The 26,310-nt window shown below is 41.1% G+C and overlaps 1 protein-coding gene across 3 annotated transcripts in view; it reads right to left on the minus strand.

Moving 5' to 3' along the window:
• Nucleotides 1-1,839: 1,839 nt before the first annotated feature.
• The window catches only part of pot1 (protection of telomeres 1 homolog), a 349,938-nt gene continuing 325,467 nt past the window's right edge, over nt 1,840-26,310 (minus strand). For 2 of the 3 annotated variants that reach the window (XM_072267896.1, XM_072267897.1), the window contains 9 exons: nt 24,411-24,467; nt 23,274-23,430; nt 18,177-18,388; nt 16,899-17,034; nt 15,968-16,056; nt 13,903-14,025; nt 12,902-12,996; nt 6,988-7,093; nt 1,840-4,219 (listed from right to left, as the gene is read on the minus strand). In XM_072267896.1, the coding sequence (XP_072123997.1) occupies nt 4,104-4,219; nt 6,988-7,093; nt 12,902-12,996; nt 13,903-14,025; nt 15,968-16,056; nt 16,899-17,034; nt 18,177-18,388; nt 23,274-23,430; nt 24,411-24,467 (1,091 nt within the window). In that variant the 3' untranslated portion in view covers nt 1,840-4,103. The remainder of the gene's footprint in view (nt 4,220-6,987; nt 7,094-12,901; nt 12,997-13,902; nt 14,026-15,967; nt 16,057-16,898; nt 17,035-18,176; nt 18,389-23,273; nt 23,431-24,410; nt 24,468-26,310) is intronic. The other variant, XM_072267898.1, reaches the window with a different exon arrangement.

The following is a 26,310-nucleotide window of genomic DNA, read 5'->3' on the forward strand; positions in this document are numbered from 1 at the left end:
TATTTATCATGTATTCCATTGTACTGCTGCTGTAAAGTTAACAAATTTCATAACACCTGATGGTGATACTAAACCTGATTCTGATCCCACCAACCTAGGATAAATGTCAAAACCTACATTTCCGAAAACCCACTGGTAACAACTTGAGTCCTAGGTCAGTCCTCAGTGGCAATGTTCTCACAGCAGCTTCGACCTGCCTGTGTGAAATCCAATATAAAGGGAACAGGAAAAGCTCAGTCATAAAATAGTCTAACCATTGTCAAACTTGCCAAACATGATAAACTAAAATCAAACATTATGAATTAAAAGCTATTGAAATTCAAATTGTAAGAATATAACATATATACACATTATATTTCAGTATTAAAAGCTAAAATGCCACTTAAGAACATAAAAGAATTAAAAAAATAATCTTACTGAAGTTAATAAGTTCAAAATGAAAATTGCTTTAACACTTAACTCTCATGAAGCACTCAAATGGTCTATTCTGGTGCAAGGTTCAATATGAAGATTCGCCAGCATAAGTGCAGAAGATAATTGCAAAATTACCCTTCACTGCTGAATTATGGAGCCCAATATCAGAGTACAGATATAAAATCGCCAGCTAATCTGACATTCACGTCCACACAGGCATGCTGATCTTGCTTCCATTCACACCATTATATACTGGCAGTTCTGAACAGAGCCGCAGGCTGACAAAATCTGGCCGAGTAATATTCTGTTTGAAAGACAACTTCTAATTTTGTAGAGAGGAATTGGACATCTAACACAGGAATGCTGAAAGCCATAAAACCGCAGGAAGACTGAAGAGTGAGGTCAAATTTTAGTATCAACAATCAATTATATCATATCCATTGGAAACTCAATTAAGTTGATAATTTGAATTACTAGTGTATTAAAAATGTTCATTTCTTTCCTTTCACACAACCCTGTCGGTAACCATAATGAGGAAGAATTTGCTTGCTTTGTGAAGAGCTGATGTTCTCTTTTGTTCCCTGATTCGAAGATTCTGTCATCTGAATCTGTGGAAGCCATAGCCACAGAGGACGTGGAGGCCACATCACTGGGTGTATTTAAGGCAGAGATTGATAGGTTCTTGGTGGTAAGGCGGTGAAGGGCTGGAGGGAGAAGGTGAGAGAATGGTGTTGAGAGTAAAAGGTCAGCTATAATTGATGGTGGAGCAGACTTTATGGGCCAAATGTCCTTAATCTGTTCCTGTGGTCTCTGCCATTTAAAACTGAATGAAAAGAGTCATACATTGTGGGAGCACCCAGGATGTAATAAGGTGTCCTATTTTAATCCTTATCAGCCTGGTTATAGTACCGATGTCTAATGATAAAATGTTTTCTCCAGGTTACACGAGGAGGAGATTGAGATTAGACCAACATTTCTTTCAAAGAGAGAGCACAGCAGCGATGGACTGGATGGCTGCCTTTGGCACTCTCCCTGTGCAAAACCTGTCAAGTTTTCTTAAGCAAAGAGAAGTTCACATCTTCTCCCTTGCTTCTATGGGAAGACGTTTAAGTGTGACTGTTTTATTTACTTAGAGATTCACTGCAGAGCAGGTCCTTTCAGCTGAACCCACCGCACCAGCCAGCAACCCACCTATTTACACTAGGCTAATCACAGGACAATTTACAATTACCAATTAACCTGCTAAATAGTACATCTTTGAATTGTGGGAAAACACTGAGGTATTCAGCGGAAACCCCGTGGTGTATGGGGTGAATGTACAAACTCCTTACAGACTGTACCAGAATTGAACACCAAATAGCAAAATGTCCGTGTAATGTTTTATAACTCCAGAAACGAATTGAAAGAAAAACACAGGAGCCAGGATACTTTTCTACTTAATTTTTTTTAAGTGAAGCGCTCACATAGGACGTGGTGACATCATAATGTTGCATTAACCACAAGCTACCATGGCACACAATTATACCAGTTCACTCCTGAAGATGGAGGCACCTTTACAAACTCCCTGAGACCCGATGACACTATGATTTCTGTCTCTGAGACTGACGCGAGAGCATCCTTCAGGCAGGTGAATCCACTGAAGCATCTGACCCATGATGAAATGGCGCAGCAGACTTGATGGGCCGAACAGCCTAATTCTGCACCTATGCCTTACAGAGCTATTTTTGTGTCATGTTCTCTGCGTGTACATCACACTTGCTTCCTCTCTTTATAGCTGTCAGATTTTAATTTATTGCTTGCATCTCTGATGGTGTTGCAGCTTTATTCTTTTTGTAAGCTTCCCACTCCCTCCCTTTTATGCCAGTAGTATTTCTGTGCAGTTTGCATGGATGCCTCAGTGTCCATTGGGTTAGGATTTAGAGAGGTAAAGAGTCATACAGCATGGAAACAACTCCTTGGCCTAATTGGTCTAGGTGAACCAAGATTCCTATCTAGGCTAGTCCCATTTGTCTGTGTTTGGCCCGTATCCCTCCTTTCCTATCCATGCACCTATCCAAATGTTTATTAGATGTTGTTGATGTACCTGCCTTAACCACTACCTCTGGCATATATTCCATATATTCACACCTTCTGGTGTAAATGTTGCCTCTCACATTCTCATTAGTTCTTCCCCCTCTCACTTAACTATATCCTTGAGTTCTTGATTTTCCAACTTTGGGAAAAAGATTGTGTGCATTCACCCTATCTAGGTCCCTCATGATTTTATACACCTCTATAAGATTCTTATTCTTCTACATTCCAATGAATAATTTCTCCAATATAATTACCAGGCTGGAGTGAGCTGCTCGGAGGAAGTATTACTGTACTGCCCCAAAGAGAGCAACAAACTGCTACTAAATTACATCTCTCTATGCAATGAGTGCAGTCACCTGCCCCCTGGTGGCCGATCAGCTGCAAACTGTGTATTTTACTGGTTTTGGTCTTTGTTGCCCAGTGGGGTGACACCTGTGCTGCTCCATCGATTACAGTTATATTGGAAACTGCACTCCTCTGGATGTAATTTCATGGTTTAAATTCCTTTTCAGTCCATTTCAAGGCTTTTAAAATAGATTAAAAAAAGAAACAAAATCTGAAATTCAATGCTATGTAGCAAAACAAACTGTGAAATTCAATTTCAGGCTATGAAACTTTTATATACATCCATATCTATATACTGGACATGTCATGAAGTCATCTGAAGTTACTACAGTTCACCAATATTGCAAGGTATCCCAACTTCTAAAGAACTCAAACATCTTACAAATTTGCTTAACAAATTTGCAGGAAGGTGCTTCAGATTCCACAATTCGACTGAATATGGGCTGCATGAAATGTGCAGTGTCTTTTAAGCATGAAGAGAACTAGTGAAGGATAAAGCCAGTGGGTGGGTAACCGTATTAAAATACAATTGTGTGCGTCATAAAGGAGCATAAAACAATCCTTATAAAGTGAACAATCCAGAACAAATCCCTAAATGACAGCTACAAGAGATAATACAGGTGCTGAGGGAGAAAGTTTAAAACAACTTTCAGGAATAAACATTACTGTTTTATGATTAGTGAGAAACTGAGCAATAATTGTCTAAAGTGAACATGTAGTTACTGAGCTAGCCAGCAACGACTTATGTTTAAAAAGTTTGGCAGTGAAGCTAAGCTTTATGATGAACCATGGTTTTTTTCATAATCTGTCTGTCTTCAGTAGTTCTATAAAAAGAATCCATTCTTATTGATACTTGGCAGCGGACAATCATGCACTTAAGCGGAGAGAAACTCAACCATAAGAAAATACAGTATCACAAACAAAAGAAAATCAGCAGATGCTGGAAATCCAAGCAACACACACAATATGCTGGTGGTATCTCTGGTACTTAGCTATCATAGATGCTGCCTGGCCTGCTGAGTTGCTCCAGCATTTTCTGTGTGTTACTATAAGGAAATACATCGGCAGAGCTGGGAAGATACTATAACTTCAGAGTATTCCAGTCTACATCCTTACAGATTATAATGGTTTGATGTTCATCCATTATCCTAGTTAAGGAAATAATGTACAGAAACGTGAAAGGGATAGTAACCGCCCCTAACTGATGAAGGATAAAGATGTCTTTAGGGCTCACTCTCGGTAAAGTTGGTTCAGGATGTGTTCATGAAATGTTAGCTCTCTTCAAATCCTGCAAATGTGGTATCGAACACTTGATAGCACGTCTTCTCCTCCAAGCCTTCCCCAACATAATAGGATTTGAGGCAGCATTCCAGCCATGGAGAGCTTTCTGCAGGTATACAGGTAACAAAGATGTCAGCATGCTTAGCATTGATTTGGTAATATGGTCTGACTGACATTTATCAGGAAGGGCAATTTTAAAAAAAACATTACAATTAATTAATTACTTGGAGCATTTATTTTTTAATAGAAGTAATGAAGAGAGAGTGGGCAAGGGGGCAAGAGAAGGGGAGGTGACAGAATTGTTAAAGTGGAAGAATGAAGCAACGGGAGAGCACGAGAGGAGAAAATCAGTTTGTGTGAAGGAAGGCGAAGGGAAGACTGGGAGTGTGGGGAGGGCAGGAGAGGATGCAGGTCTGTGGGAGGAGAGAGAGAGTATGGGAGAGTGGGAAAGCTTATGGGAGAAGGGAAGACTGTGCAGGAGAGTTTATTCCAAGCCTGCACTCTCTAAGGTTAAGAGCGTACAAGCATAGGACACAACTGCCAACTCTGGAGACAATCTTGTGAACCTTCTCTCCATGTTGTGCATAGCAATCAAATTCTTCCTTATCAAAAATGGAAATGCCGGAAGAACTCAGTCAGACAAGCATTCCCATTCTGTGGAATGAGAAGCTAGTCTGAGAAAGGGATGCTGAATTAAAATGTTGACTGGTTTCTCTTTCCACAGATGTTGCTTGACTGGCTGAGATCTTCCAGCATTTTTGCTTTTGTTTCTGATTCCAGCACCTGCAGTTTTATTTTTTTGTGTGTCCTTTCTCAGGGAGGGAGATCAAATCTGCACAAGATATGCTAGTTATGGTCACACCATGGGCCTAATTAGAGCAAGAAAGTTTCCACTATTGAAATAAAGGCCCAGAAGGTGTACCTTCCTGTTTGCTTGTTCAGCTGCATCTTCAGTAATTTGTTTTGTAAGGGGTTTCTTTTTTTTATATGTCACTGCATAGTCTAATTAAAATGGCTTCTTTGTTATGTTAATTGCTGAGAAAATCCTCCCGCTAGCAGTTTGTTTGGATCACGTTACTGATAAGAAGGTGTTACGAACCAATTGGGATAGTTGTTATGCTTTTGGTGTGTCTGTAAGATATTGTATGTGTGGGGTTTTGGGGCAGAAGGCGGGAGAGAGAGACAGAGGATGGACCAGGTGCTGTGAGTCCGCTAACGGGGTCGGACCCCGAGCAGGAGTCGAGGTCCAGGGTGAGGAGAGGAGACAGAGACAGACTTGTGTGGAACGTCTGGTCGACCACCGTTGTTGGTCCCAGGTGGCCGGTCGAGGTGGTCCGAGGGGTTCGCAGGCTGAAGAAGAAGGGTCCTGAGCTCCAACTGTTTGTGCACGAAGTGATTGAACTTTGATAAGTGTGGCGCCTTTTATTTTCCTTTTATATTTTATTCTCTATTAATTATATAGTTCCAGTAATACCTATAAACTGTAAGTCACTTAATTGTATCTGGTGTATTGTCTGTTATTTGGACGGGGTGGGGTACATCACACAGCATCCACACAAACTAATGACCCAGTTTGGTGGGGCCGAGGGCTGTTTCCCTAGACGACAGCAAGCCGAGCGACCCTGAGATTGGCTGGGGGGGCTACAGTTTACAAGGATATCCAGATGTTTCTGAACACCAACACCTTTTAATTAACTAAAAATACAGTACGGAACGGGCTGTTTCCAGCCCAACCCACATATTTAACCCTAGCCTAATTACAGAACAATTTACAATTATTAATTAACCTACTAACCGGTATGTCTTTGGACTGTGGGAGGAAACCAGAACATTCAGAGGAAGCCCACGTGTTCACAGAGAGGACATACAATCTCCTTACAGATGGCACTGGAATTGAACTCCAAACTCTGAGCTGTAATAACGTTGTACTAACCACTACAATACCGTGGCACTCTATTTTTTTATTTTTCGTATTTTTCCACACTGTATTCCGTTAGCCATATCCTTGCTGTCTCACACACTCTGTCTCTGCTGAAATCTCTTTGCTTCCTTTTATTGTCCCACAAAGCCACCAAGCTTTCTATCAATTGCAAATTTGGATGCACTGCACTATGGTTCCCTCAACCAAATCTTCAAATCATCAATATAGAGTGTGAACAGCTGGAGCCTTGCAACGATCCCAGTCTCCCACTCCGGTAATCAGTCTCCTAAACTGAAAGTAACTTGTTAACCATTTTCTCTGTTAACCAATCCTCTGTAGATTTCCACCATTATCATGTGCTTTAATTTCTTTAATCATCTCTTGAGTGGCACTTTATCAAAGGCTTTTCTAAATGCTCATCATAAAACTACCTCTCCCTTATCTATTCCTTAAGTTAGAATTTCAAAAAAAAATTTAAAGAGATCTGACAAACATCTATGGGAAATCTTAAATATCCAATGTGGACTCTGACCAATCCTATTATTACTTTTCTGACAACAAAGGATTCAGACATGCTAATTTCCAAATGACATGAAGTGCAAGGCTGCTACAATTCAACAGGTTTACTTCCTGCAGCTGGATCCTCTCAGGAAAGTTGTAATGTTCCTTCACAATCCCTGAAGTTGATGGCTTTGTCCACGGGTGAATTGGTAATGATTAGAATGTGGAGTGCACAGTCACTCAGCTACAATTTGTATTGAAGCACGGGAATTATGCTTAGTTTGTATTGTGCTAAAATGCTGTATCTTATCTGAAAGTTTGTGTGTATGCATGTGCACAAGAAAAAATATAAATTTGATTGGATTCTGCCAGGAATTCTCCCTCCCCCCCCCCCCCCCACCAACTCCAGTGTGGAGATTAATTAATATGTGCACACTCTATAGCCCCGTTACCTGGATCTGACTTTGGAGGACACAACACGCTCATTATCCTTGTTAGCTTTTCCTGAAGTACTTCACTGATCACAATGTCAGCTGCGGGAATCCCAAAGAATCGTTCCTGCAAGCACAAATGAGGCACATTTAATTGGACTCCTATTACCTGCTGAGTCCTCAGCTTAATTATCAACCACACTGGACCTTAAAAAAATACAACGTCCTTTCTGATGCTGTTCTGAGCAAATCAGGTTCTTTAATGAGTCAAAGTACACACTGAAGCCACAGATGTTTGGTGCTGACATTTATTACTTTGGATCAACTCACAGGGAATAGTGGAATCAGTAATCACTGCAGCCAGGGAGCATGGTCTGGGTTGAAAAACTTAAAACCAGCTGTTGAAATCACTAGGAAGCATAGGAATGTTTTTTTTTTTACACAGGAAGATAAATCAATTTTATCAAATTTTTGAGGAACTTGGTTAAGCTAATGAGAGTGATCATACATTGTGTCTTATAATCATATGGTCTTATGAAGAAGTGAAAAACACTCTTTGGAAACTTTGGTCCACGAATGCTTAAATTGGAGAAAGAGCACTAAGAATATCACCGAGAACCTCAAGACCATGCTTCAGGAGCTTAGAGAAGCCCAGTGTAAATGGAAAAAGTGTAAATCAAGAAAGCACGTACTAGTAGGCTGAAGGACAGCTTCCACCTTGCTGTTATATGAGTATTGGAAGATGTCAAGATCCCACGGAGCTGCAGAATTACAGTGACCTGGGTGTGTGTTCACAAATTACTGAGAATACAGCAGGTCAACACAAAACATAAACGTGAGCCTGCTAACTTCAAGTCAAATAAATATAAATATTATATTCATTCTTATAAATATACTTGGAAATGTTTCTAACAACAGAAAGGTGCTCCACCACTAATGGATCAATTAATAGTAAATCTTCCTACTTTTATTCTCTAATCAATTGCCTCTTCTCTATATCAGGGGTTCCCAACCTTTTTTGCACCTCGGACCGGATTAATATTGACGATGTTCTTGTGGACCGGCCGACAGGGGGGCGGGTGGTGGTGTTCAAGTTCAACAGTGGGTGTGACAGGGAATGAGGAAAGGTGTAGATGACTCATATCATTTCATATCGCCAAATCATATCGTTTCCTCGCGGCCCGGTGATTGGGAACCACTGCTCTATATTGTCCACAAACTAGAAGACCCCAAGTTGTGATGCTTGTCTCAGTCAGTCTGGATTGGGAGCAGCATCTCCAACACCATCACGTTGAGCACGGGGGCCCCCCAGGGCTGTGTGCTCAGTCCACTGCTGTTCACTCTGCTGACCCACGACTGTGCAGCAACACACAGCTCGAACCACATCATCAAGTTCGCCGATGACACGACCGTGGTGGGTCTCATCAGCAAGAACGACGAGTCAGCATACAGAGAGGAGGTGCAGCAGCTAACGGACTGGTGCAGAGCCAACAACCTGTCTCTGAATGTGAACAAAAGAGATGTTTGTTGACTTCAGGAGAGCATGGAGCGACCACTCTCCGCTGAACATTGATGACTCCTCTGTAGAGATCGTTAAGAGCACTAAATTTCTTGATGTTCACATGGTGGAGAATCTCACCTGGTCCCGCAACACTAGCTCCATAGCCAAGAAAGCACAGCAGTGTCTCTACTTTCTGCGAAGGCCGAGAAAAGTCCATCTCCCACCCCCCATCCTCACCCTCACCACATTCTACAGAGGTTGTATTGAGAGCATCCTGAGCAGCTGCATCACTGCCTGGTTTGGAAATTGCACCGTCTTGGATCGCAAGACCCTGCAGCGGATAGTGAGGTCAGCTGAGAAGATCATCAGGGTCTCTCTTCCTGCAATTACAGACATTTACACTACACGCTGCACCAGTAAAGCCAACAGTATTGTGAAGGACCCCACGCACCCCTCATACAAACTCTTCTCCCTCCTGCCATCTGGCAAAAGGTACCGAAGCATTCGGGCTGTCATGACCAGACTGTGCAACAGTTTCTTCCTGCAAGCCATCAGACTCCTCAATACCCAGAGACTAGACTGACATCTACATCATTTATTATTATATTGTAATCTGTCCTCTACTGTGCCTATTGTCTTGTTTATTATTTATTGTACTGCCCTGCACTGTGTTTTGTGCACTTTATGTAGTCTTGTGTAGGTCTGTAGTCTAGTGTAGTTTTTGTGTTGTCTTACGTAGTATCGTGTAGCCTTGTGTTGTCTCACTTAGTCTAGTGTAGTTTTGTCTTGTTTCAGGTAGTCTAGTGTAGTTTTGTGCTGTTTCATGTAGTACCATGGTCCTGGAGGAACGTTGTTTTGTTTTTACTGTGTACTGTACCAGCAGTTTATGGTCGAAATGACAATAAAAAGCGACTTGACTTGACTTGTTCGTACCACTGGACCTGGACTTCCAAGGTCAAGAGAGTGGAACTGCCCCAGTGCAACGGCTTCTCCACTTTAAAATCTCTCCCGCACAGAATTCCTGTCACCGTTGGACGTAATGGACAACCACCATATTGTCCACATTCCCCTTCAAAAACACTCCAACAAAGAAGGGACTTCTGGCCCTCTTTGCAAATGATATAGGTTAGCTTCTTTGGAAGTATTTCACTTCTAAACTTGAAATAGTCAACATGACTTCAATGGAAAATCACCAATTGAATGTGCTGCATTTCACAAGCATTTCCTTTTGTGTAGTATTCTCATGACAGACTGTTCACTCTTATTCCAGTTCAGTTAGAGTGAAGCTTGATGATGCCAGACCAGTAACCGGCTGTGCATCTGTGATTTTAAAAAAAATTATCCTACTTCATTTGTAAATAATGAATGAGTAACAGATGATTACAGGCAATATAGTGCTGAAGATTCATAATTTACAGCTTCATTTGCTAGTCTTAAGTGGATTAGTGCTTTGCATCTCCCTCTGATCCACTTGCTGATGATGGAAGTAACAGAGAGTCCTGTCCCACAAAATACTTCTACAGGTTTTAATGAGTACAGCTATTTTAAGAGTTTTAGGTATGGCACTTACTTAAGTTTAGTAGTCAATGTTTATCATTTAACTTTTGACTTAATCACTGGTTTCTTTCACAATAGTAAAGTTTCTGCTTGCCTGTGTCAGTTGTAAGTTAATAGGAACTGTTAGTGGGGATGACGTGTTTAGAGTTTTTTGCTGGATAACTACGGGGGGGGGGTGGAGTTGTTAGTACACTGAACATGGAGCTTGCAGCTTAGTTTCCTGAAATAATGCTTCCATACATTGTGAAACTCAAGAGTTTTGGTCATGAATAAATTAGGCAAAGTGGAAGAACAAAAAACAATTTTAACTATACGAGGTGGTTGAATAGTGAACATTCATCATTATCATTATGTGCTGTGACGTATGACATGGGTGACCACAGTCTTTGATCATGATTGTTCTTGGCAAATTCTTCTACTGAAGCTGTTTGCCATTGCCTTCTTACAAGATGGGTGATGCTAGCCATCGATACTCTTCAAAGACTGTCTGCCTGGCATCAGGCCTTGAGATATGCACCAGCTGCTATCACAGCCATTCATCAGCTGCTCTCATGGCTTCATGTGACCTGACTGGTGGGGGTGGGGTAAAAGGTGCTACACTTTCCCCAAGGGTGACCTGCTAGCTAGCGGAGGGAAGGAGCACCTTACACCTCCTTTGGTAGAGGCGCATCTCCACCCCGCCACCCAACGATTAAAGGACTTGTTAACATGTTAAACTACTTTAAGTAAGTTCGAATAGTTGTTGAAATAAGATTTTAATAAGTCGAATTACGCTGGTCTAAGATAATGGCAGGGCAGGTTGCAGTTTTGTAGTAGAGAATGTGGGAGAGTGAATAAAACTATCTTGAACAAACACATCATCGGGAAACATCTCAACCTTGAGCCCTCTACCTCAGTTATTGAGCCACATCAGGATAGGAGAAGAAATTCTGGATAGAATTACTGAGAATACAGCTACAGATGAATATTAAATCAGATTCAGGAGGATAAGGCGCTACTGTTAGGGAAACAGGCTGCAGAGATTTACGTGGTGACACTCTGCCTATTCTACAGACAGTACTTATTCATTATCTGAGGAGCACAAAGAGATGGACTACAGGGTGATCAGCCACAAGACCAATTATGTACTGTGACGTGGAAGGTTATCCAGGAAGTACGCTGAGTTCGGTAACAGTGGCGGGAGCTACCCATATAGCAGTTAAAGAGGATTCTATACCTAGGGCACAGTCACTGTCTCTAGAGGCAACAATCCTGAAAAGTGCCTTGTTCAGGAGGTAGGGTAATGGATGTCTCCCAGAGAAGAACATGGAGGGGGAGGAGAAACACTGGCCCATGTTGGAATAAACAATGGAGGATGTCCCAGGAACCTTGAAAAGGAGAGAACAAATCCACACATCATAGTGCATATTGGAATAACTAACCTGGAGAGGAATGGGATAGGGAGGTTTGATGAAAATATATTTTAGTTATAAAGCAACACCCTGAAGGCAATTACTTTTGTCTCATTCCCTGACACGCTTAGATTCACAGAGAATGAATTCCAGAAGTGGTGGAATATCTGGGAAATTTTTCTTGCCACTTTTTTTTTCTCCCAATGTAGAAAGAGGCCTTTCAGCCCAAACGGGCTAGATCAGCTCTCCAGAGCAGTTGGAAAACACCTGCCCCAGATGGTGTACCTTGGCCATGTCCTTAGAATCTCTGCAAATCAGCATGGATATTAACAACTCATTGAATGGGCAAATAGTTACTGCAGAAGGTTCAAAAACAAGGCGGCACCTGTTGGTCAGAAAAGGTCATTTATTACTTGGAAGGTGTAAGTCTAGGTTGGGTAGAGGAACAAAGGGATTTGGAGTTCAAGTACACCAAGCACTCAGTGTGCCACAGATTGGTTTGGTCATAAGAAAAGACAAGTGCTGATCTTTATTTCTAGGTTAGAGGAGTTAAAACTACCTTGAACGTTATTTGGCCCACAGGCCAGGATACTGGGTAAAGTCCTGGTTGATATTTTATTTCAAGTATGTAGAGGCAATGAAGAGAATGCTGTTGAGTGTTGCCCACTGTCTTTGGGAACAAAATATAGGTCATGCACCTCTCCCGTTGGGTCAATGCTAAGGTATCTGGATTTTATGGATCTCACAGTTTCTTTCACATGACCAATAGGATCGTACTTGCAACACGAAATGTGGCTGCTGCTTCCCAGAGTGGTGGTCTAATTTTAAATAGAGGTGTGAGGTGTGAAATGGTCTCTGTAAAGTTTGTGTACATCAAAGACCCATACCGCAAATCTATTCAGACATGTTCAAGCCTGATACTTATTCAGTATCCCAAAATCCTGTCTGGCCACAGTAGCTATTCCTAAAGTTACTGTTAAAGGGAGGTAGGTAGCATAATCCACATGTGAATTCCTGCTCACCAATAACTTCTCACTTGACCTTCATTTGTTTTTTTACGAAGTGGCTGACCCTGACCCATTTTTGGATGGATGCCTGCAACCAGGCTGCTAACCAGTATTTATGATACTACATCTAGTAGTTGTGGACTACATCACACATCACTGACCGTCACTCTCTGAAGTGCAATGGACCTCACTGCACTCCCTGAGTCACCAGTCACACAGATCCAGACCTGATTAGTGATTGGGTGGGCGATGACCTCCGAACATCACACGTATTCAGTTCCCTTCCCCACAGACCTGCTGGCAGCACTTAACTTCCCATCTGATGTCTCTGAGCCATGGTTTGGCAAATTACTCGACAGGTCTACAGTTAGTACTTGTAGTTTATCTAAAACTTAAAAGAAGTGGGATTTTCAAGCAAGTCTTTAGAAGCAAGCTGAAGTCAGTAATTCATTAACAAGAAAAATCAAAGACTGACTTACCGCTTCATCCCACAAAAATGCATCGAGTGATCCCGTTCCATCATCAAGTGTAAACTTCAAGACGAAAACATAATGCAGCCTTTGGATGCCTAAAACTGATGCAAAGACTGCATGTTAATACGGACCAGATTCTGCTTGAGTTTGGGTGTGTGACCAGGAACCCTGATGCACCCACCTCACTATAATCTGGAATGGTTTGCATGAAGTTACTTCAATCTCAACTGGAAGAACAAACAAAATCCAGGAGAAGGGTAGCAATGACCTAGCAAAGACAGGTTGGACTGAATGGTCTCCCACTGTGTAGTAAAACCATTCAAACTGCCCAAACATAGGATTGCATTAACTTCTGCCAGCAGGTGTTATTAACTATTTATTATAATATGTATTCTTTTGATTCCTGTTAACAGAATGAAATCACATCTTCATAGTGAGGTGATTGTCTCTCCCGGTTCAGTGATCTCAGTTCAGCTGAGGCAAAAACTGATGATTTGTAAAATAGTGTAAATACACTTAGCAGACTGTCGCCTGCTGGCTGAGCTTAATGCAATCCTACGCTCTCTAAAAGTCATCTGCAGCTCATAATGGCAGGTGCCAAAATGATTGCGCAGGAAGGGAACTTGCCCTGGGAAGAGAGGCTTCAGAGTGAGAGCAGGATACACATTCTTCAGGGTCTCAATGAGTGCTAAATGGAAGACTTGCTCAAAAGGCAACAAGAGCAAATAACGTTGGAGTTCGATGATCGGCATCTAACCCCAAGCTTCTGAATGCAGTAGCAAAAAAAACTTCAATTACCTCATTTAATTAGAAAAGGTTAGTAGATGCTTCCTCCATCTCATGTCCAGCCACACATAGTACTCAACTTCAGCACAAACTATCTCCTACCTGTGATTTAGGACTGATATCCTATTTCATAGAGAGGAGATAGTTTGTTAATATTTATCAATTAGGGCTCACACCCAACCACCACAATCTTCACCTTATTGTTATGCAATCAGCATTACCATAAACCTCCATCAGGACCTGATGAAGGGTCTCAGTCCAAAACGTTGACTCTTTTCCATAGGTGCTGCCTGGCCTGCTGAGATCCTCCAGCATTTTGTGTGTGTTGCTTGGATTTCCAGCATCTGCAAATTTTCTCTTGTTTGTGATTTGGTTACATAAACCTCAGAGCTTTCGGCTGGACTGACACATCTGCACTCTTAGTGCTAGACATTTAGTAATTGAAAGACTGAGGTACATACACTTTAAAACAATGAAGATTATTTAAGCAGCCTTAATAAAAACAAATAAGTCTTTATTTACTTTCCACCTGACAAATGATTTTTTTGATTCTACGTCAGCCAGGTTAACTAAAGCCTGGAGAGTGAGAGACCTTCCGGCCTTAGTGCCGACACTGCCTCATTGTACAAGGGACCATTGGCGTAGCACAGATTTCACATGGCTGCTGCTCTGCTGAGCGGAATAGAATGCTACTGGCCCTGCTTGGTAGATCCACGGAGACCTTGGCAGAAAATTAGTCCCACAATTTTCAGACCTCCCAGTATCAGTGGGATAAACCTTCTGTTTCCATGGAAGTGGATGCTGGTCATATCAAACATGGTAGAAGATGGAACAGGGAAAGAGGTGTTTGATCAAGCAAGATACAGTAACTGGTCAAGGCCTGGTGTTCAGGGAACATCGAAGGTATGGGGAATAGAGTGAGATGATTTTGTAGTTACAAATAATAAGAATGAAAGCAGATGAAGTGAGTCTGGACAAAGAGAGGAAAGATGCAGCCAATGATGCTGATTACTGTTCAAAGGTAAAAAAAATGAAGAGGGATGGTCTGCTACTGGATAGATCCTGTCAGATTAATCAAGGGCCATTCAGTGACAAGGTTTGGGCATGGAGTTAGAGCAATGAGCAAGTTGGATTTGGGAGCATCTTCAAGGATTTTGGAAACTAAAGGAAGACAGGGTGAAGATTTGAACGGGATGAAGTCACTCCCAGGAGATGGAAGATATTAATAAGATGAGTTAATATGAGCACCAGGAATGGAAATTAAGCAAATCAAATGGTATTCGCTTAAGTGCCAAAGATTGTGTGAGCTCTGATGGAGTTTCCACAACAGTACCTTTAAGATGTCTTCTTTTTTCCTTAAATGTGGTTTTCTCTTTACAGTAGTCAATCTTGTTCCCAACCATGGCTCTTCTCTATTTTGTACTTTTGCTTCCGTCCCCTTTCCTTCTAGCTAGAATATGGATCGGATTCCTCCTATCCTCACATTCCATTTCACCAGCTTCCACAATCAATGGACCATCCTGTGAAATTCTGCCACCTCCAGTGGGATTCCATTAGCAGATATATTATCACATTCCCTGTCTGAAAGGACTGTTCCCTCCATGACTCGCTGGTCCCCCATTCATTTCCACCAACCACTCTCCTTCCTACGCCCTATTCACTTACCATTTGACTTCTCCGCTTCCCACCAGTCAGAGACCCTAACAACCCTTCCAGGTGAAGGGGCAGTTCACTTGGACTTCATCCTATTTGGTGTACTGCATTTAGTGCTCATTATGTGGTCTCCTCTGCATTATGGACACCAAACGCTCAGGCTACATGATCAGAGCTTTTTGTCTCCTTCACCCAAATTCCAATCTAACCTCTCTGTCTTTGCCCTTGTCCACTGCTCCGGTAATGCCAGCATAAGCTCACATTATCTTTTGACAGGATGCACTAAAGCTCTTGGGAGTAATATAGTATTGTACAATGTCAGGTAACTCCGTTCTCTCTACAAATGTCATTGGACCATCCTGTTTCACTTTGCTTCACTTCCTTTTTGGACTCCAAATAGTAGATTTTAAAGCAATTTGTTACTGGTCAGCCACCAAAACCATTCCCTCTACCTCTCCACCTCTCTCAATTTAAAACACATTTGTTTTTTCATTCTGATGAAGGCTCCTTGACCCACTCCCTGCTGATTGTTGTAGCATATAGTGTCTCTGTTTCAGGTTTCTGTCACTGGTGGTTTATATCTCCGTTGCTATGAGATCCCTACACCTTCTGCCTTGGAGTGGTAAAGCTTACCTTTGGCAATTGCTGTTAGCTCCCATGAATCACTGGGAGTCAGGGACTGAAGAGCACTCACTGGTTGTGGGTCAGAGCATTGCTTGCAGCTGAAGGAAGAAAGTAAAATCACCTCTTAGGAAGCAAGCTAAAAACTAAAGAGCCCTTATCGTCAAATGCACAGCAAACTATTTGTCACTTACGAATCGGTGATAGCTCTTAAAGCAATTTGTTTCTGTTTTCTTTTCAAGCTTAAGAATGTAATCAAATTCTCCATGCAAGGAAATATAAATCATATTTAAATACAAATAGTAATTTCCAGAAACCATATTAACTTTGTTTAGTTAATATGGGCTGAGCAGACTGTGTGAAATTGACTTATAGATACAAAGCTTAAAAAATATTCCTTTGTAATTTGAATGTCTCAGATAGTAATGGTTTAAAGAATGCACCCATACAAGTACATGAAAGTACATTGTTACACAATAGTTTTTGCTTGGTGTGCCAATCCTCATTTGGCCATCTAATTTAGTCCTACTAAGCACACACCTGAGTTGCCAAGTAATAGTCAGTGAGAAGCTGAATCAACTTAATTAACATCTCCTACAACTGCATATTTGATCCATCAAAGCAATGTGCTGTTGTGTAATGATCTTGACCTATATGATGTGTTACAGGATGTGAGGAAAGATTGTAAAAGGTTTTATGAAACAAAAACACATTTTCACTGATAATGTCTTTCAGAGTACATGATTTCTGTCTTCCACAACTGCCAGAGAGTTGAGTATTATAACTTATTGGCCATACAAGATCATCAAAGGAAAATGTCACAATGTCAGTGTTGAAAATAAATTAGCCTACTATTCCCTTATGGTCAGGTCCTAATTTGATGAGTGAGGAAGGTGCAGCCATTTAAAGTTGATAAGGTTAGCCATGTTTTAACAAGGATTACCCATAATGCCATTTCCCATCTTGTATCAGGAAAGGAACGGAAAGGTCATTTAGTATCAAGTGATCAGTACTGGACGTGGTGGGAATGACATTTCCAAACTTCTCGGAGAAGTGGTACAACTCATTCAGAGTTACCCCTAAAAGAAAAAGATAAAACAGGAATCTTAGCAATGCAAGCAGTTCTGAATAAAACTCAATAAAGTGCTTACTAAAGCTCATGTTTATAGTCCATCTGTGGGAGCAAGTTAATCCAAATAATCACTACCGACTGAATAATATCTCAGCTTTCCCATGTGTTTAACTTTCTTCATTACACTGAAACAGCTGTTTTCAGAAAAACTAATTTTAACTGAAATAGCTAACGCTATACGTAAATGATCCTTCCAAATCATCAGTGCCCTACAGTATATTGTCAATGACTGTCGCAAGTCACTACAGCAGAGAGGAGAGGGTGTAAAATGCTAATTCAGCTACTAATGTGAAAAGTACAGAGATGGTACAAATGTTTCTTGCCGAGAATTAGTTAAAGTCCATGAATATAATGGAATTTAATATATAATTATTGTAAACTCATGGGCGATCACTGCCTTTTGTTTCTTTGGCTTCTGGTATAGTTTGAACTTCTCAGAAGTTTGAACCACAGAATTGCCAGGTTTTTATTAAAAACAATCTTCTTCAGTAACACATCCTGGAGCGGTACTAACAGTGGCTTTAAGAGAGGGGTTAGGGGGTAGGTCACAAGGGACTTGATCCTGATAACAAGTTTGGATAATGGAGGCAGGTGTGAATGAAACCCATTTCTTCAACTACCAAGTGCCTATAGTTGTATGATATGATAAATAATTGATGATGGAGTGTTTTTTTTTATCCATTGGCCCCTCTCCCCTCCCCTTGCCTCTGGCTGTACATGTATCAGTAGGTCGCCAGTATCTCACCCAACTTTCAACTCCTGATGCACAAACTGGAGGGCGATTATTAGAGGAAAGGTTAACCAGCCCTGAAACCACCACGGTCAAGTTCAATCCCGCTTTAAAACATGCATATGCATATTGCAGGAGCAGTTCATAGATTTTCAATCATACAGAATATGGGCCGACTCCAATTCCCATAGCTGGGAGTTATGGGACTGAATTTACACACCAATAAAACATTACAGTCAGAAGTGCATGCATAGCGGACTGCAGTGGAATTCTGGCACCAAAACAAATGCCATTTAATGGTTTACAGTGCCCCTCTATGTTTGCATCACAATGAGTACTGTATACTATCATCAACTTACTTTCCACCAGGACTGTGGATCGTTCTGGAGTCCTGTGCAACCTGTTTGTCTTCACGAAGCGGACTATGATCTGACACCGCCTTTGGTCTCCTTGTTCCCAGATAGTTGTTTCATACCACCCTGCATCATGTGGCTGGCAACCAGATGAGGCACCAGCACAGCAAGCATCTTGCAACAAGGCATCAATGTCATCGTCATCTGGAATCTCCTGCCTGCGAAATGAATCCACAAGGAAACAGTGATCATGGATACTTCAATAACCATGTTTAAAATGAAGCTTCAAACCATAGCCCACAAATAAGAACAGCAAAAGCAAACGGTTAAAATGTTGCCATTAAAAACTCTTCAGCAAGGAATTCCAATATATTTCTCTTGCCCTACTTATTCATTCAAGTTGCATCCAATTCTTTAAACTCATGAGTTTAGAAAACCTTAATGAACTTCACATTACTGCCCGGATTTCTCATTACACTGGGAATACAGTTAGACTAATCTGACAACCTCATTAGCACATCATGCTAAGGAGAACCTTTGAATTGAAGGCAATTATGCCTGAAATATGATCCAGATCAACTTTAAATATTAATTTTCTACAAGAAACTAGTCATAATAATTGAAAAATTATTCCAAACAAACTCAGTTATCTCTGTACTTTTGCACTTCAAAACAAAAATCAGCACCTGCAAACATCCTGAGAACTTCTCCGAAGTGCTGAGATAAAGGATCTGCAGAGATAAAAACACCCTCAAATCTGTTGGAAGTAAAAGTTTATAATGATGGATGCAACAACAGAAGGCGGAATGGACATCTCACTGATTGTCTTGTTGGAGAGTGACTTTACTCCTCTAGTGTTTAATTTCCAACTAGTAGTCTCTCTAACTCTCCAAAAATAGAGAAGCATCCACTACAAAAATCTAATAATCCAGCTTCTTCAGGGCTTTGGCAATGCCAGACTGGCAGACTTTCTGGACTACTCGATATTAGTGACACTCCAATCCATTCTTAGTTTATGTTTCTCCCTCCAACATTTCACAGTAACATAATGAATCTATCAGTAAGTTTAAAAACTTCACAAGAAACAAATCCCAAAGAGCTTAAAGGGAACATGGAAATTGCACCCCCGCCCCCCCCGTATTTTTAAAAAGAACACTGGCAATAAAAGTAGGTGCGTTTAAAGGGAGTACAGGTTAAGGAGTCCCAATGAATTTAAAAGGGATAAAGGGTTCCAGTGAGCTTAGAGGGAATGTGGGAACAGAGCCCCAGTGAGTTTAGAAGAAGCCTGGGGATGGGGCACCTGCTAGTTCATAAGAAGTGCCGGAAATAGGGTCCCAGTGAGTTTATAAAAATGTTAATTTAAGTAATTGTTAAATTCATAAGGAACGTGGAAACAGTGCATCAATCATCAGGATTTCCAAACACTCAGATATTGCATTATAAAGCTTTCCTGTAATTTTTCTTCATTGAATGGTATTTGCTGTAATTCAGCAGAGAAGCACTTTCATTCCTGCAACAGATAGGCCGCAACTCCTTGGCTGCAATCCTAAATTCCAGTCAACAGAACGCTGTCACCCTCCCTCAATGGATTGGCATCAACTCCATCTACCCTCTCCAGAGACTGTTCTTTCAGATTTTCTCACTGAGATTGACACACTCCAAATACTTTGAAAGGTAACCTTTGGCAAAGCATTCCTCTAATCCTATCTATTTGTATGTTTAATTTCATGTACTGGAAAAATAAAACCATGTCAATCATGTTCAGCAAAAATTCTGCAATTGCATTATCAATATTCTACTATCATGCTTCATGATCTCAGCCCAAAACATTTACTGTTTATTCCTCTCTATAGATACTGACTGACCTGCTGAGTTCCTCCAGCATTTTGTCTGCATTGCTCCGGATTGCCAGCAACTGTAGAATCTTTTATGTTTAATATTCTACTACCTTCTGGTTTGCAATAGATGTTAATCTTTGTCAGTGATCCTAATGAGAACTGGAAGTTATTACTGCGGCTGTGGAGATCTCCACATAACATGGTATCGAAAAACAACTAATTCTAATTACTAGCTAGTTAATCAAATAAAGTGGGTTCTAGTTAATTGGGACACATCGGGACCAGGGGATTTTGGCCCAATTAAGCAGCTGTTCCATTTAGCCGAAGTTTCAAGGAAACAGTTAAAAAGCGTAATAAAGACAAACTACTGTGTTACTGAGGAATAAAGTGTGCATTAAAATGAAATAGGAAACACATTAGAACACAAAAAATTCTACTACAGTATTGTAAAATTGTGGATTAGTTCCTAATATTAGTATATTAATTCCTGCTATTAGTACTTTATGTGTCGATGCACAGAGTGTAAGTAATAAGGTGGATGATCTTGTCGCAGGATAACAGATTGTCAGGTATGATGTTGTAGCCAACACTGAGTCATGGGTAAAGGATGGTTGTAGTTGGGAGCTGAATATCCAAGGTTACACATTATATTGGAGGGATAGGAAGGTAGGCAGAGGGGGTGGTGTGACTCTGCTGGAAAAGAATGGCATCAAACCAGTAGAAAGATGTGACATAGGACCGTAAGATGTTGAATCCTTGTGGGTTGGGTTAAGAAACTGTAAGGGTAAAAGGAGGCTGATGGCAGTTATATACAAGCCTCCTCCCAACAGTAGCTGGGATATGGACTACAGATTTGAACAGGAAATAGAAAAGCTGTGTCAAAAAGTCAATGTTATGATGATCGTGGGAGATTTTAACATGCAGGTCATTTGGGAAAATCATGTTGGTAATGGATCTCAAGAAAGTGAGTTTATTGAATGCCTACAAGATGGCTTTTTAGAGCAGTTTGTTGTTGAGCCTACTAGGGGATCAGCTTGAATTGAATTGACTTGACTTTATTACTTACATCCTTTGTATACACGAGGAGTAAAAATCTTTACATTACATCTCCATCTAAATGTGCTATGTGCAATTTATAGTAATTTATAATAAATATTATGAACAACAGGATAGTCAATATAACAAAGAAATACTGTCGTGTCAGCATGAATTAAGCAGTCTGATGACCTGGTGAAAGAAGCTGTCCCAGAGCCTGGCTTTTATGCTGCAGTACTGTTTCCCGGATGGTAACAGCTGAAACAGTTTGTGGTTGGGGTGACTCGGGACCCCAATGATCCTTCGGGCCCGTTCTACACAACTGTCTTTGTAAATGTCCTGATAGTCAGAAGTTCACATCCACAGATGTGCTGGGCTGTCCGCACCACTCTCTGCAGAGTCCTGTGATTGAGGGAAGTACAGTTCCCGTACCAGGCAGTGATGCAGCCAGTCAGGATGCTCTCAACTGTGCCCCCGTAGAAAGTTCTTAGGATTTGGGGGCCCATACCAAACTTCTTCAACCGTCTGAGGTCAAAGAGGCGGTCTTGTGCCTTTTTCACCACACAGCCGGTATGTACAGACCATGTGAGATCCTTGGTGATGCATATGTAGAAGAATTTAAAGCTGTTCACTCTTTCAACCCTAGATTCATTGTTGCTTGCCTCCATTCCTCCTGTTGTCCACAACCAGCTCCTTTGTTTTTGCAACAAAGGGTGATAACTTCTTCTCTGTAGGCTGCCTCATTATTATTTGAGATTAGGCCAATCAGTGTAGTGTCATCTGTAAATTTAATTACCAGATTAGAGCTGTGGGTGGCATATTCGTCATGGGTATACAGAGAGTAAAGGATGGAGCTTAGTACATACCTCTGAGGGGCACCTGCATTGAGGATCAGAGGGGCAGAGGTGATGGAGCCCATTCTTACCATCTATACCGGATTGGGTATTATGTAATGAACCAGAGGTGATTAGGGAGCTCAAGGTAAAGGAATCCTTAGGAGGAAGTGATCATAATATGATTGAGTTCAACTTGAAATTTGATAGGGAGAAAGTAAAGTCTGATGTAGCAGTATTTCAGTGGAGTAAAGGAAATTACAGTGGTGTGAGAAGGAAGCTGGCCAAAGTAATCTGGAAGGAGATGCTGGCAGGGATGACAGCAGAGCAGCAATAGCTTGAGTTTCTGGGAAAAATGAGGAAAGTACAGGATGGATGTATGCCAAAAATAAAGAAATACTCAAATGGCAAAATAGTACAACCATGGCTGACAAGGGAAGTCAAAGCTATTGTAAAAGCAAAAGAGAAGGCACACAGCAAAGCAAATATTAGCGGGAAGACAGACGAGCAGAAAGCAACTAAACAAATCATTGGGAGGGAAAAGATGAAATATAAAAGCAAGCTAGCAAACAAAATCAAGGTAGATGGAAAAAGCTTTTTCAAGTATATAAAAAATAACAGAGATGTAATGTCTGAAGGCCTGAATGGCTGAAACCACAATGAGCAAAACAGTTCTAAATTGTCTTGCTGCTTGTTTCTTGCAAACTATTAGTGAAAAAGACACCGCTTTCTGAACAAACACATGCAACAAATGCTATTTAAAAAGTGTTCGCTATAAGCACAGCGTAGTGTCTAAAGGCCACACAAGATAATGTGACTGAGGCTAGTTAGAAGCTGTTCAGCAACAGTCGCCCGTCACAATTAAGTGGCATAGTGTCCCAAATAAACAAAGGGAATCCCAGTTAGTTTCTCGACTTGATTTCTTCTTTAACAATTGTCCCAAATAAGCGGTTTCCCCGATTAACCAGTGGCCCAATTAACTGGAATCCGCTGTATTTCCAAACATCACAATAATATTAGATATGGCAGCTGATCAAGAGCAGAAAGCTGTAGGGTAATGGCTGTACTATGGATACACACAATCTTCTCAATATTGACCATGTCAGGATCTCTTAAGATCTGCTTCGCTTTAATAAATTTACCTCTCATTCTTTGAAATTCCAATGGTTACAACTTTGTTTCTAACTCATTTACATCCTTCCTGAAATAAGGAGACCAATATTGTACACAAAACTCCAGATGAGGCCTCGAAAATGCTTATTATATCTGAAATACTTCTGGTTCAACGAGGGATTAAGACTCTGCTTTATTTATCTACATAAAAGCAAACAGATATCACCAAACCCATAACAATCCATTACATTTCACTGTATGCATGCAGCTCTGTTAGTACTTACAGTGTACGACACTTGGGACAATACAGTTTCACTGACTGGTAGAGAGCTCTGGGTTCATAATTCACGAGTTTAGCTCTAATGCGATGTTTGCAAGGAGCTGTTTTGTCCAAAACATCTCGAAGTGAGGTTGTGCTGATGTGCTGATGAGCTGTGAGCACTGTAACACAGAGATTTTGAAAATGCAGATTCAATAAGTACAATGATGAAATCAGATAATAAAACTACTGGAGGACAGCGCAAATTTTTCCAGAGCAGTGCAGTGGAATAGATGGAACAACAGCTCTTGAGACCAGGGCTTGATTCTCACCTCTGGTGCTGTGTGGAGTATGCACATTCTCTCTGTGACAATGAGAACTTCCCCTCGATATCTCATTTCCTGCTACATACCATAGGATATGCAGGTTGGTGGATTAATTCGTCACTGCAAAGTGCCTTACAATATAGTGAGCAGTAGAATCTGGGGGGAATTTATGGGAATATGGGAGAACCGATGGTAAGGAAAATTAATTGGGGAATGGGATTGACCTGTGAGTTGGCATTTACCCAAAGGACTGAAACAGCCTCATTCTATATTGTAAGGAAATATGGAAATTCAACATGAACATCAGTTAAGCAGAAACATTAAGAGCCTCAAAGGGATAAGAAATCTTTGTGATTCTTGTTGAAGCATTTCTGCACCTTCCTCTTTCAGTATGAATGTCTGAATAAGCCAATGTATTCTTTGAATTCATCAGGCTTAGTGAAATGCTGCACCACCTATCACTCTCTCCGCTCTTTGAACTCAGAATGAACGGGTGAGTAGAGGCCCTACACCCCACTCCATAAACAGTCCAACAACGAGAAAACGTATGATCACAGTGACAGAACTGAGGCTCAGAAAGACTTTGGAGTCACAGAAGATGTTTCCAATCTAATTGACCCTGATGTGAGATTACCTTTTCAAACGGTCCCATAACCACATTATGTTTCACCTCCAAAACTTTTGATGCAGAATAGAGAATGCTAGCTACTTTGTCATGACTGAATTGACGACAAAGTCACCATAGGTCAAGAGAACAACTACAGTTCGAATATAGGATGTCCTGTGAAGGGGCCAAAAACAAATTCAGTTTGCACATGCTACCTGTTGATACCAACCTGTAGCAGATTCCTGATGGCATCGCTCTACGCAATCTGGTGAGAATTCTTGACATGCTGTAAACAACAAAGTTTCATTAATATACCAATTAATGAATGACCATAAGATCATAAAACAAATGAGTAGAATTAGGCCATTTGGCCAATCATGACTGATTTATTATCCCACTCAGCCCCATTCTCCATAACCTCTGAAGCTCTTACTAATCAAGAATTTACTAACCTCCACTTTAAATATATCCAATGACTTGGTGTCCACTGTCATCTGCGGCAATGCATTCTGCAGATTCACCACCCTCTGGCTAAAGAAATTCCTCCTCATCTCTGTTCCAAAGAGGCATTGCTCTATCCTGAGGCTGCTTCCTCTGGTCCGTGACTCCCCGCTATAGCAAACATCCTTTCCCCATCCACTCTATCTAGGCCTTTCAGTATTCGATAGGTTTCAATGAGTTTTTAGGTGATGCCTCAAAAAGGCAGAATCCATCATTGAGAAACCTCATTGCCCAGAACACGCCTCTTCTCATTTCTACCATCAAAGAGGAGGCACAGGAGCCTGAAGACACACACAACATTTCAAGAACAGCTTATTCCCCTCCACCATCAGATTTCTGAATGAACAATGAACCCATGAACACTTCTTCCTTTATTTTTCCCCTCTTTTCCACTACTTACTTAATTTATTTTTTATAACCTGCACTTCTTGTTGTAATCTATAGTTTTTCTTATTATGTATTGCAATGCACTGCTGCCGCTAAACAACACATTTCACAACATACGCTGGTGGCATTAAACCTGAGTCTGATTCCGAGATCCTCCCCATACCCTTTTAAACTCCTGTGAGTACAGGCACGGAGCCATAAAATACTCCTCATTCATTAACTTTTCATCCCCCAGAATTAATCCCATGAACCTCCTCTGGACCCTCTCCAACGCCAGTGCATCTTTTCTTCGATAAGGGGCATAAAAGATGATGTGTATAACATGATAAGGGGCATTGATCGTGTGGATAGTCAGACGCTTTTCCCCAGGTCTGAAATGGCTAACACGAGAGGGCAGTTTCAAGGTGCTTGGAAGTAGGTACAGAGGGCATGTCGGGGTAAGTTTTTTTACACAGAGTGCTGAGTGTGTGGAATGGGCTGCTGGCAACAGTGGTAGAGGCGGATATGATAAGGTCTTTTAAGAGACTCTGGTTAGGTACATGGAGCTTAGAAAAATAGAGGGCTATGAGTAAGCCTAGGTAATTTCTAAAGTAAATACATGTTTCAGCACAGCCTCGTGGGCCAATATTGTGCTGTAGGTTTTCTATGTTTCTAAAAATGCTCACAATGCTTCAAGTGAGGTCTCACCAATGCCGAATAAAGCCTCAACATTACACCCTTGCTTTTATATTCTGGTCCTAAGGAAATGAATGCTAACATTGCATTTGCCTTCCTTACCGCCCTGCAAGTTAACCTGTAGCGAATCCTGCATGAGAACTCCCAAGTCCCTTTGCACCTTTGGTTTCTGAATTTTCTTCACATTTAGAATATGGTCTATGCCTTTATTCCTTCTACCAAAGTGCATGACCATACTCTTTGCAACACCATATTCCATCTGCCATTTCTTTGCCCATTTCCCTAGTCTGTCTAAATCCTACTGCAGACTCACTGCTTCTTCAACACTACCTGCCCTTCTCCTTATCTTCCTATCATTTACAAACTTGGCCAAAAAGCTATCAGATCATTGACCTATAACATGAAAAAAGCGGTCCCAACACATACTCCTGCAGAACACCACTAGTCACCAACTGTCAACCATTCTCTGCCTCCTGCCAGTCAGCCAATCTTTTATCCATGCTAGTATCCTTCCTGTAGTACCATGGGCCCTTATCTTGTTAAGCAGCCTCATGTGTGGCACCTTG

The sequence above is a fragment of the Mobula birostris genome, chromosome 9, assembly GCF_030028105.1.
Source record: "Mobula birostris isolate sMobBir1 chromosome 9, sMobBir1.hap1, whole genome shotgun sequence".
Classification (NCBI taxonomy): Eukaryota; Metazoa; Chordata; class Chondrichthyes; order Myliobatiformes; family Myliobatidae; genus Mobula; species Mobula birostris.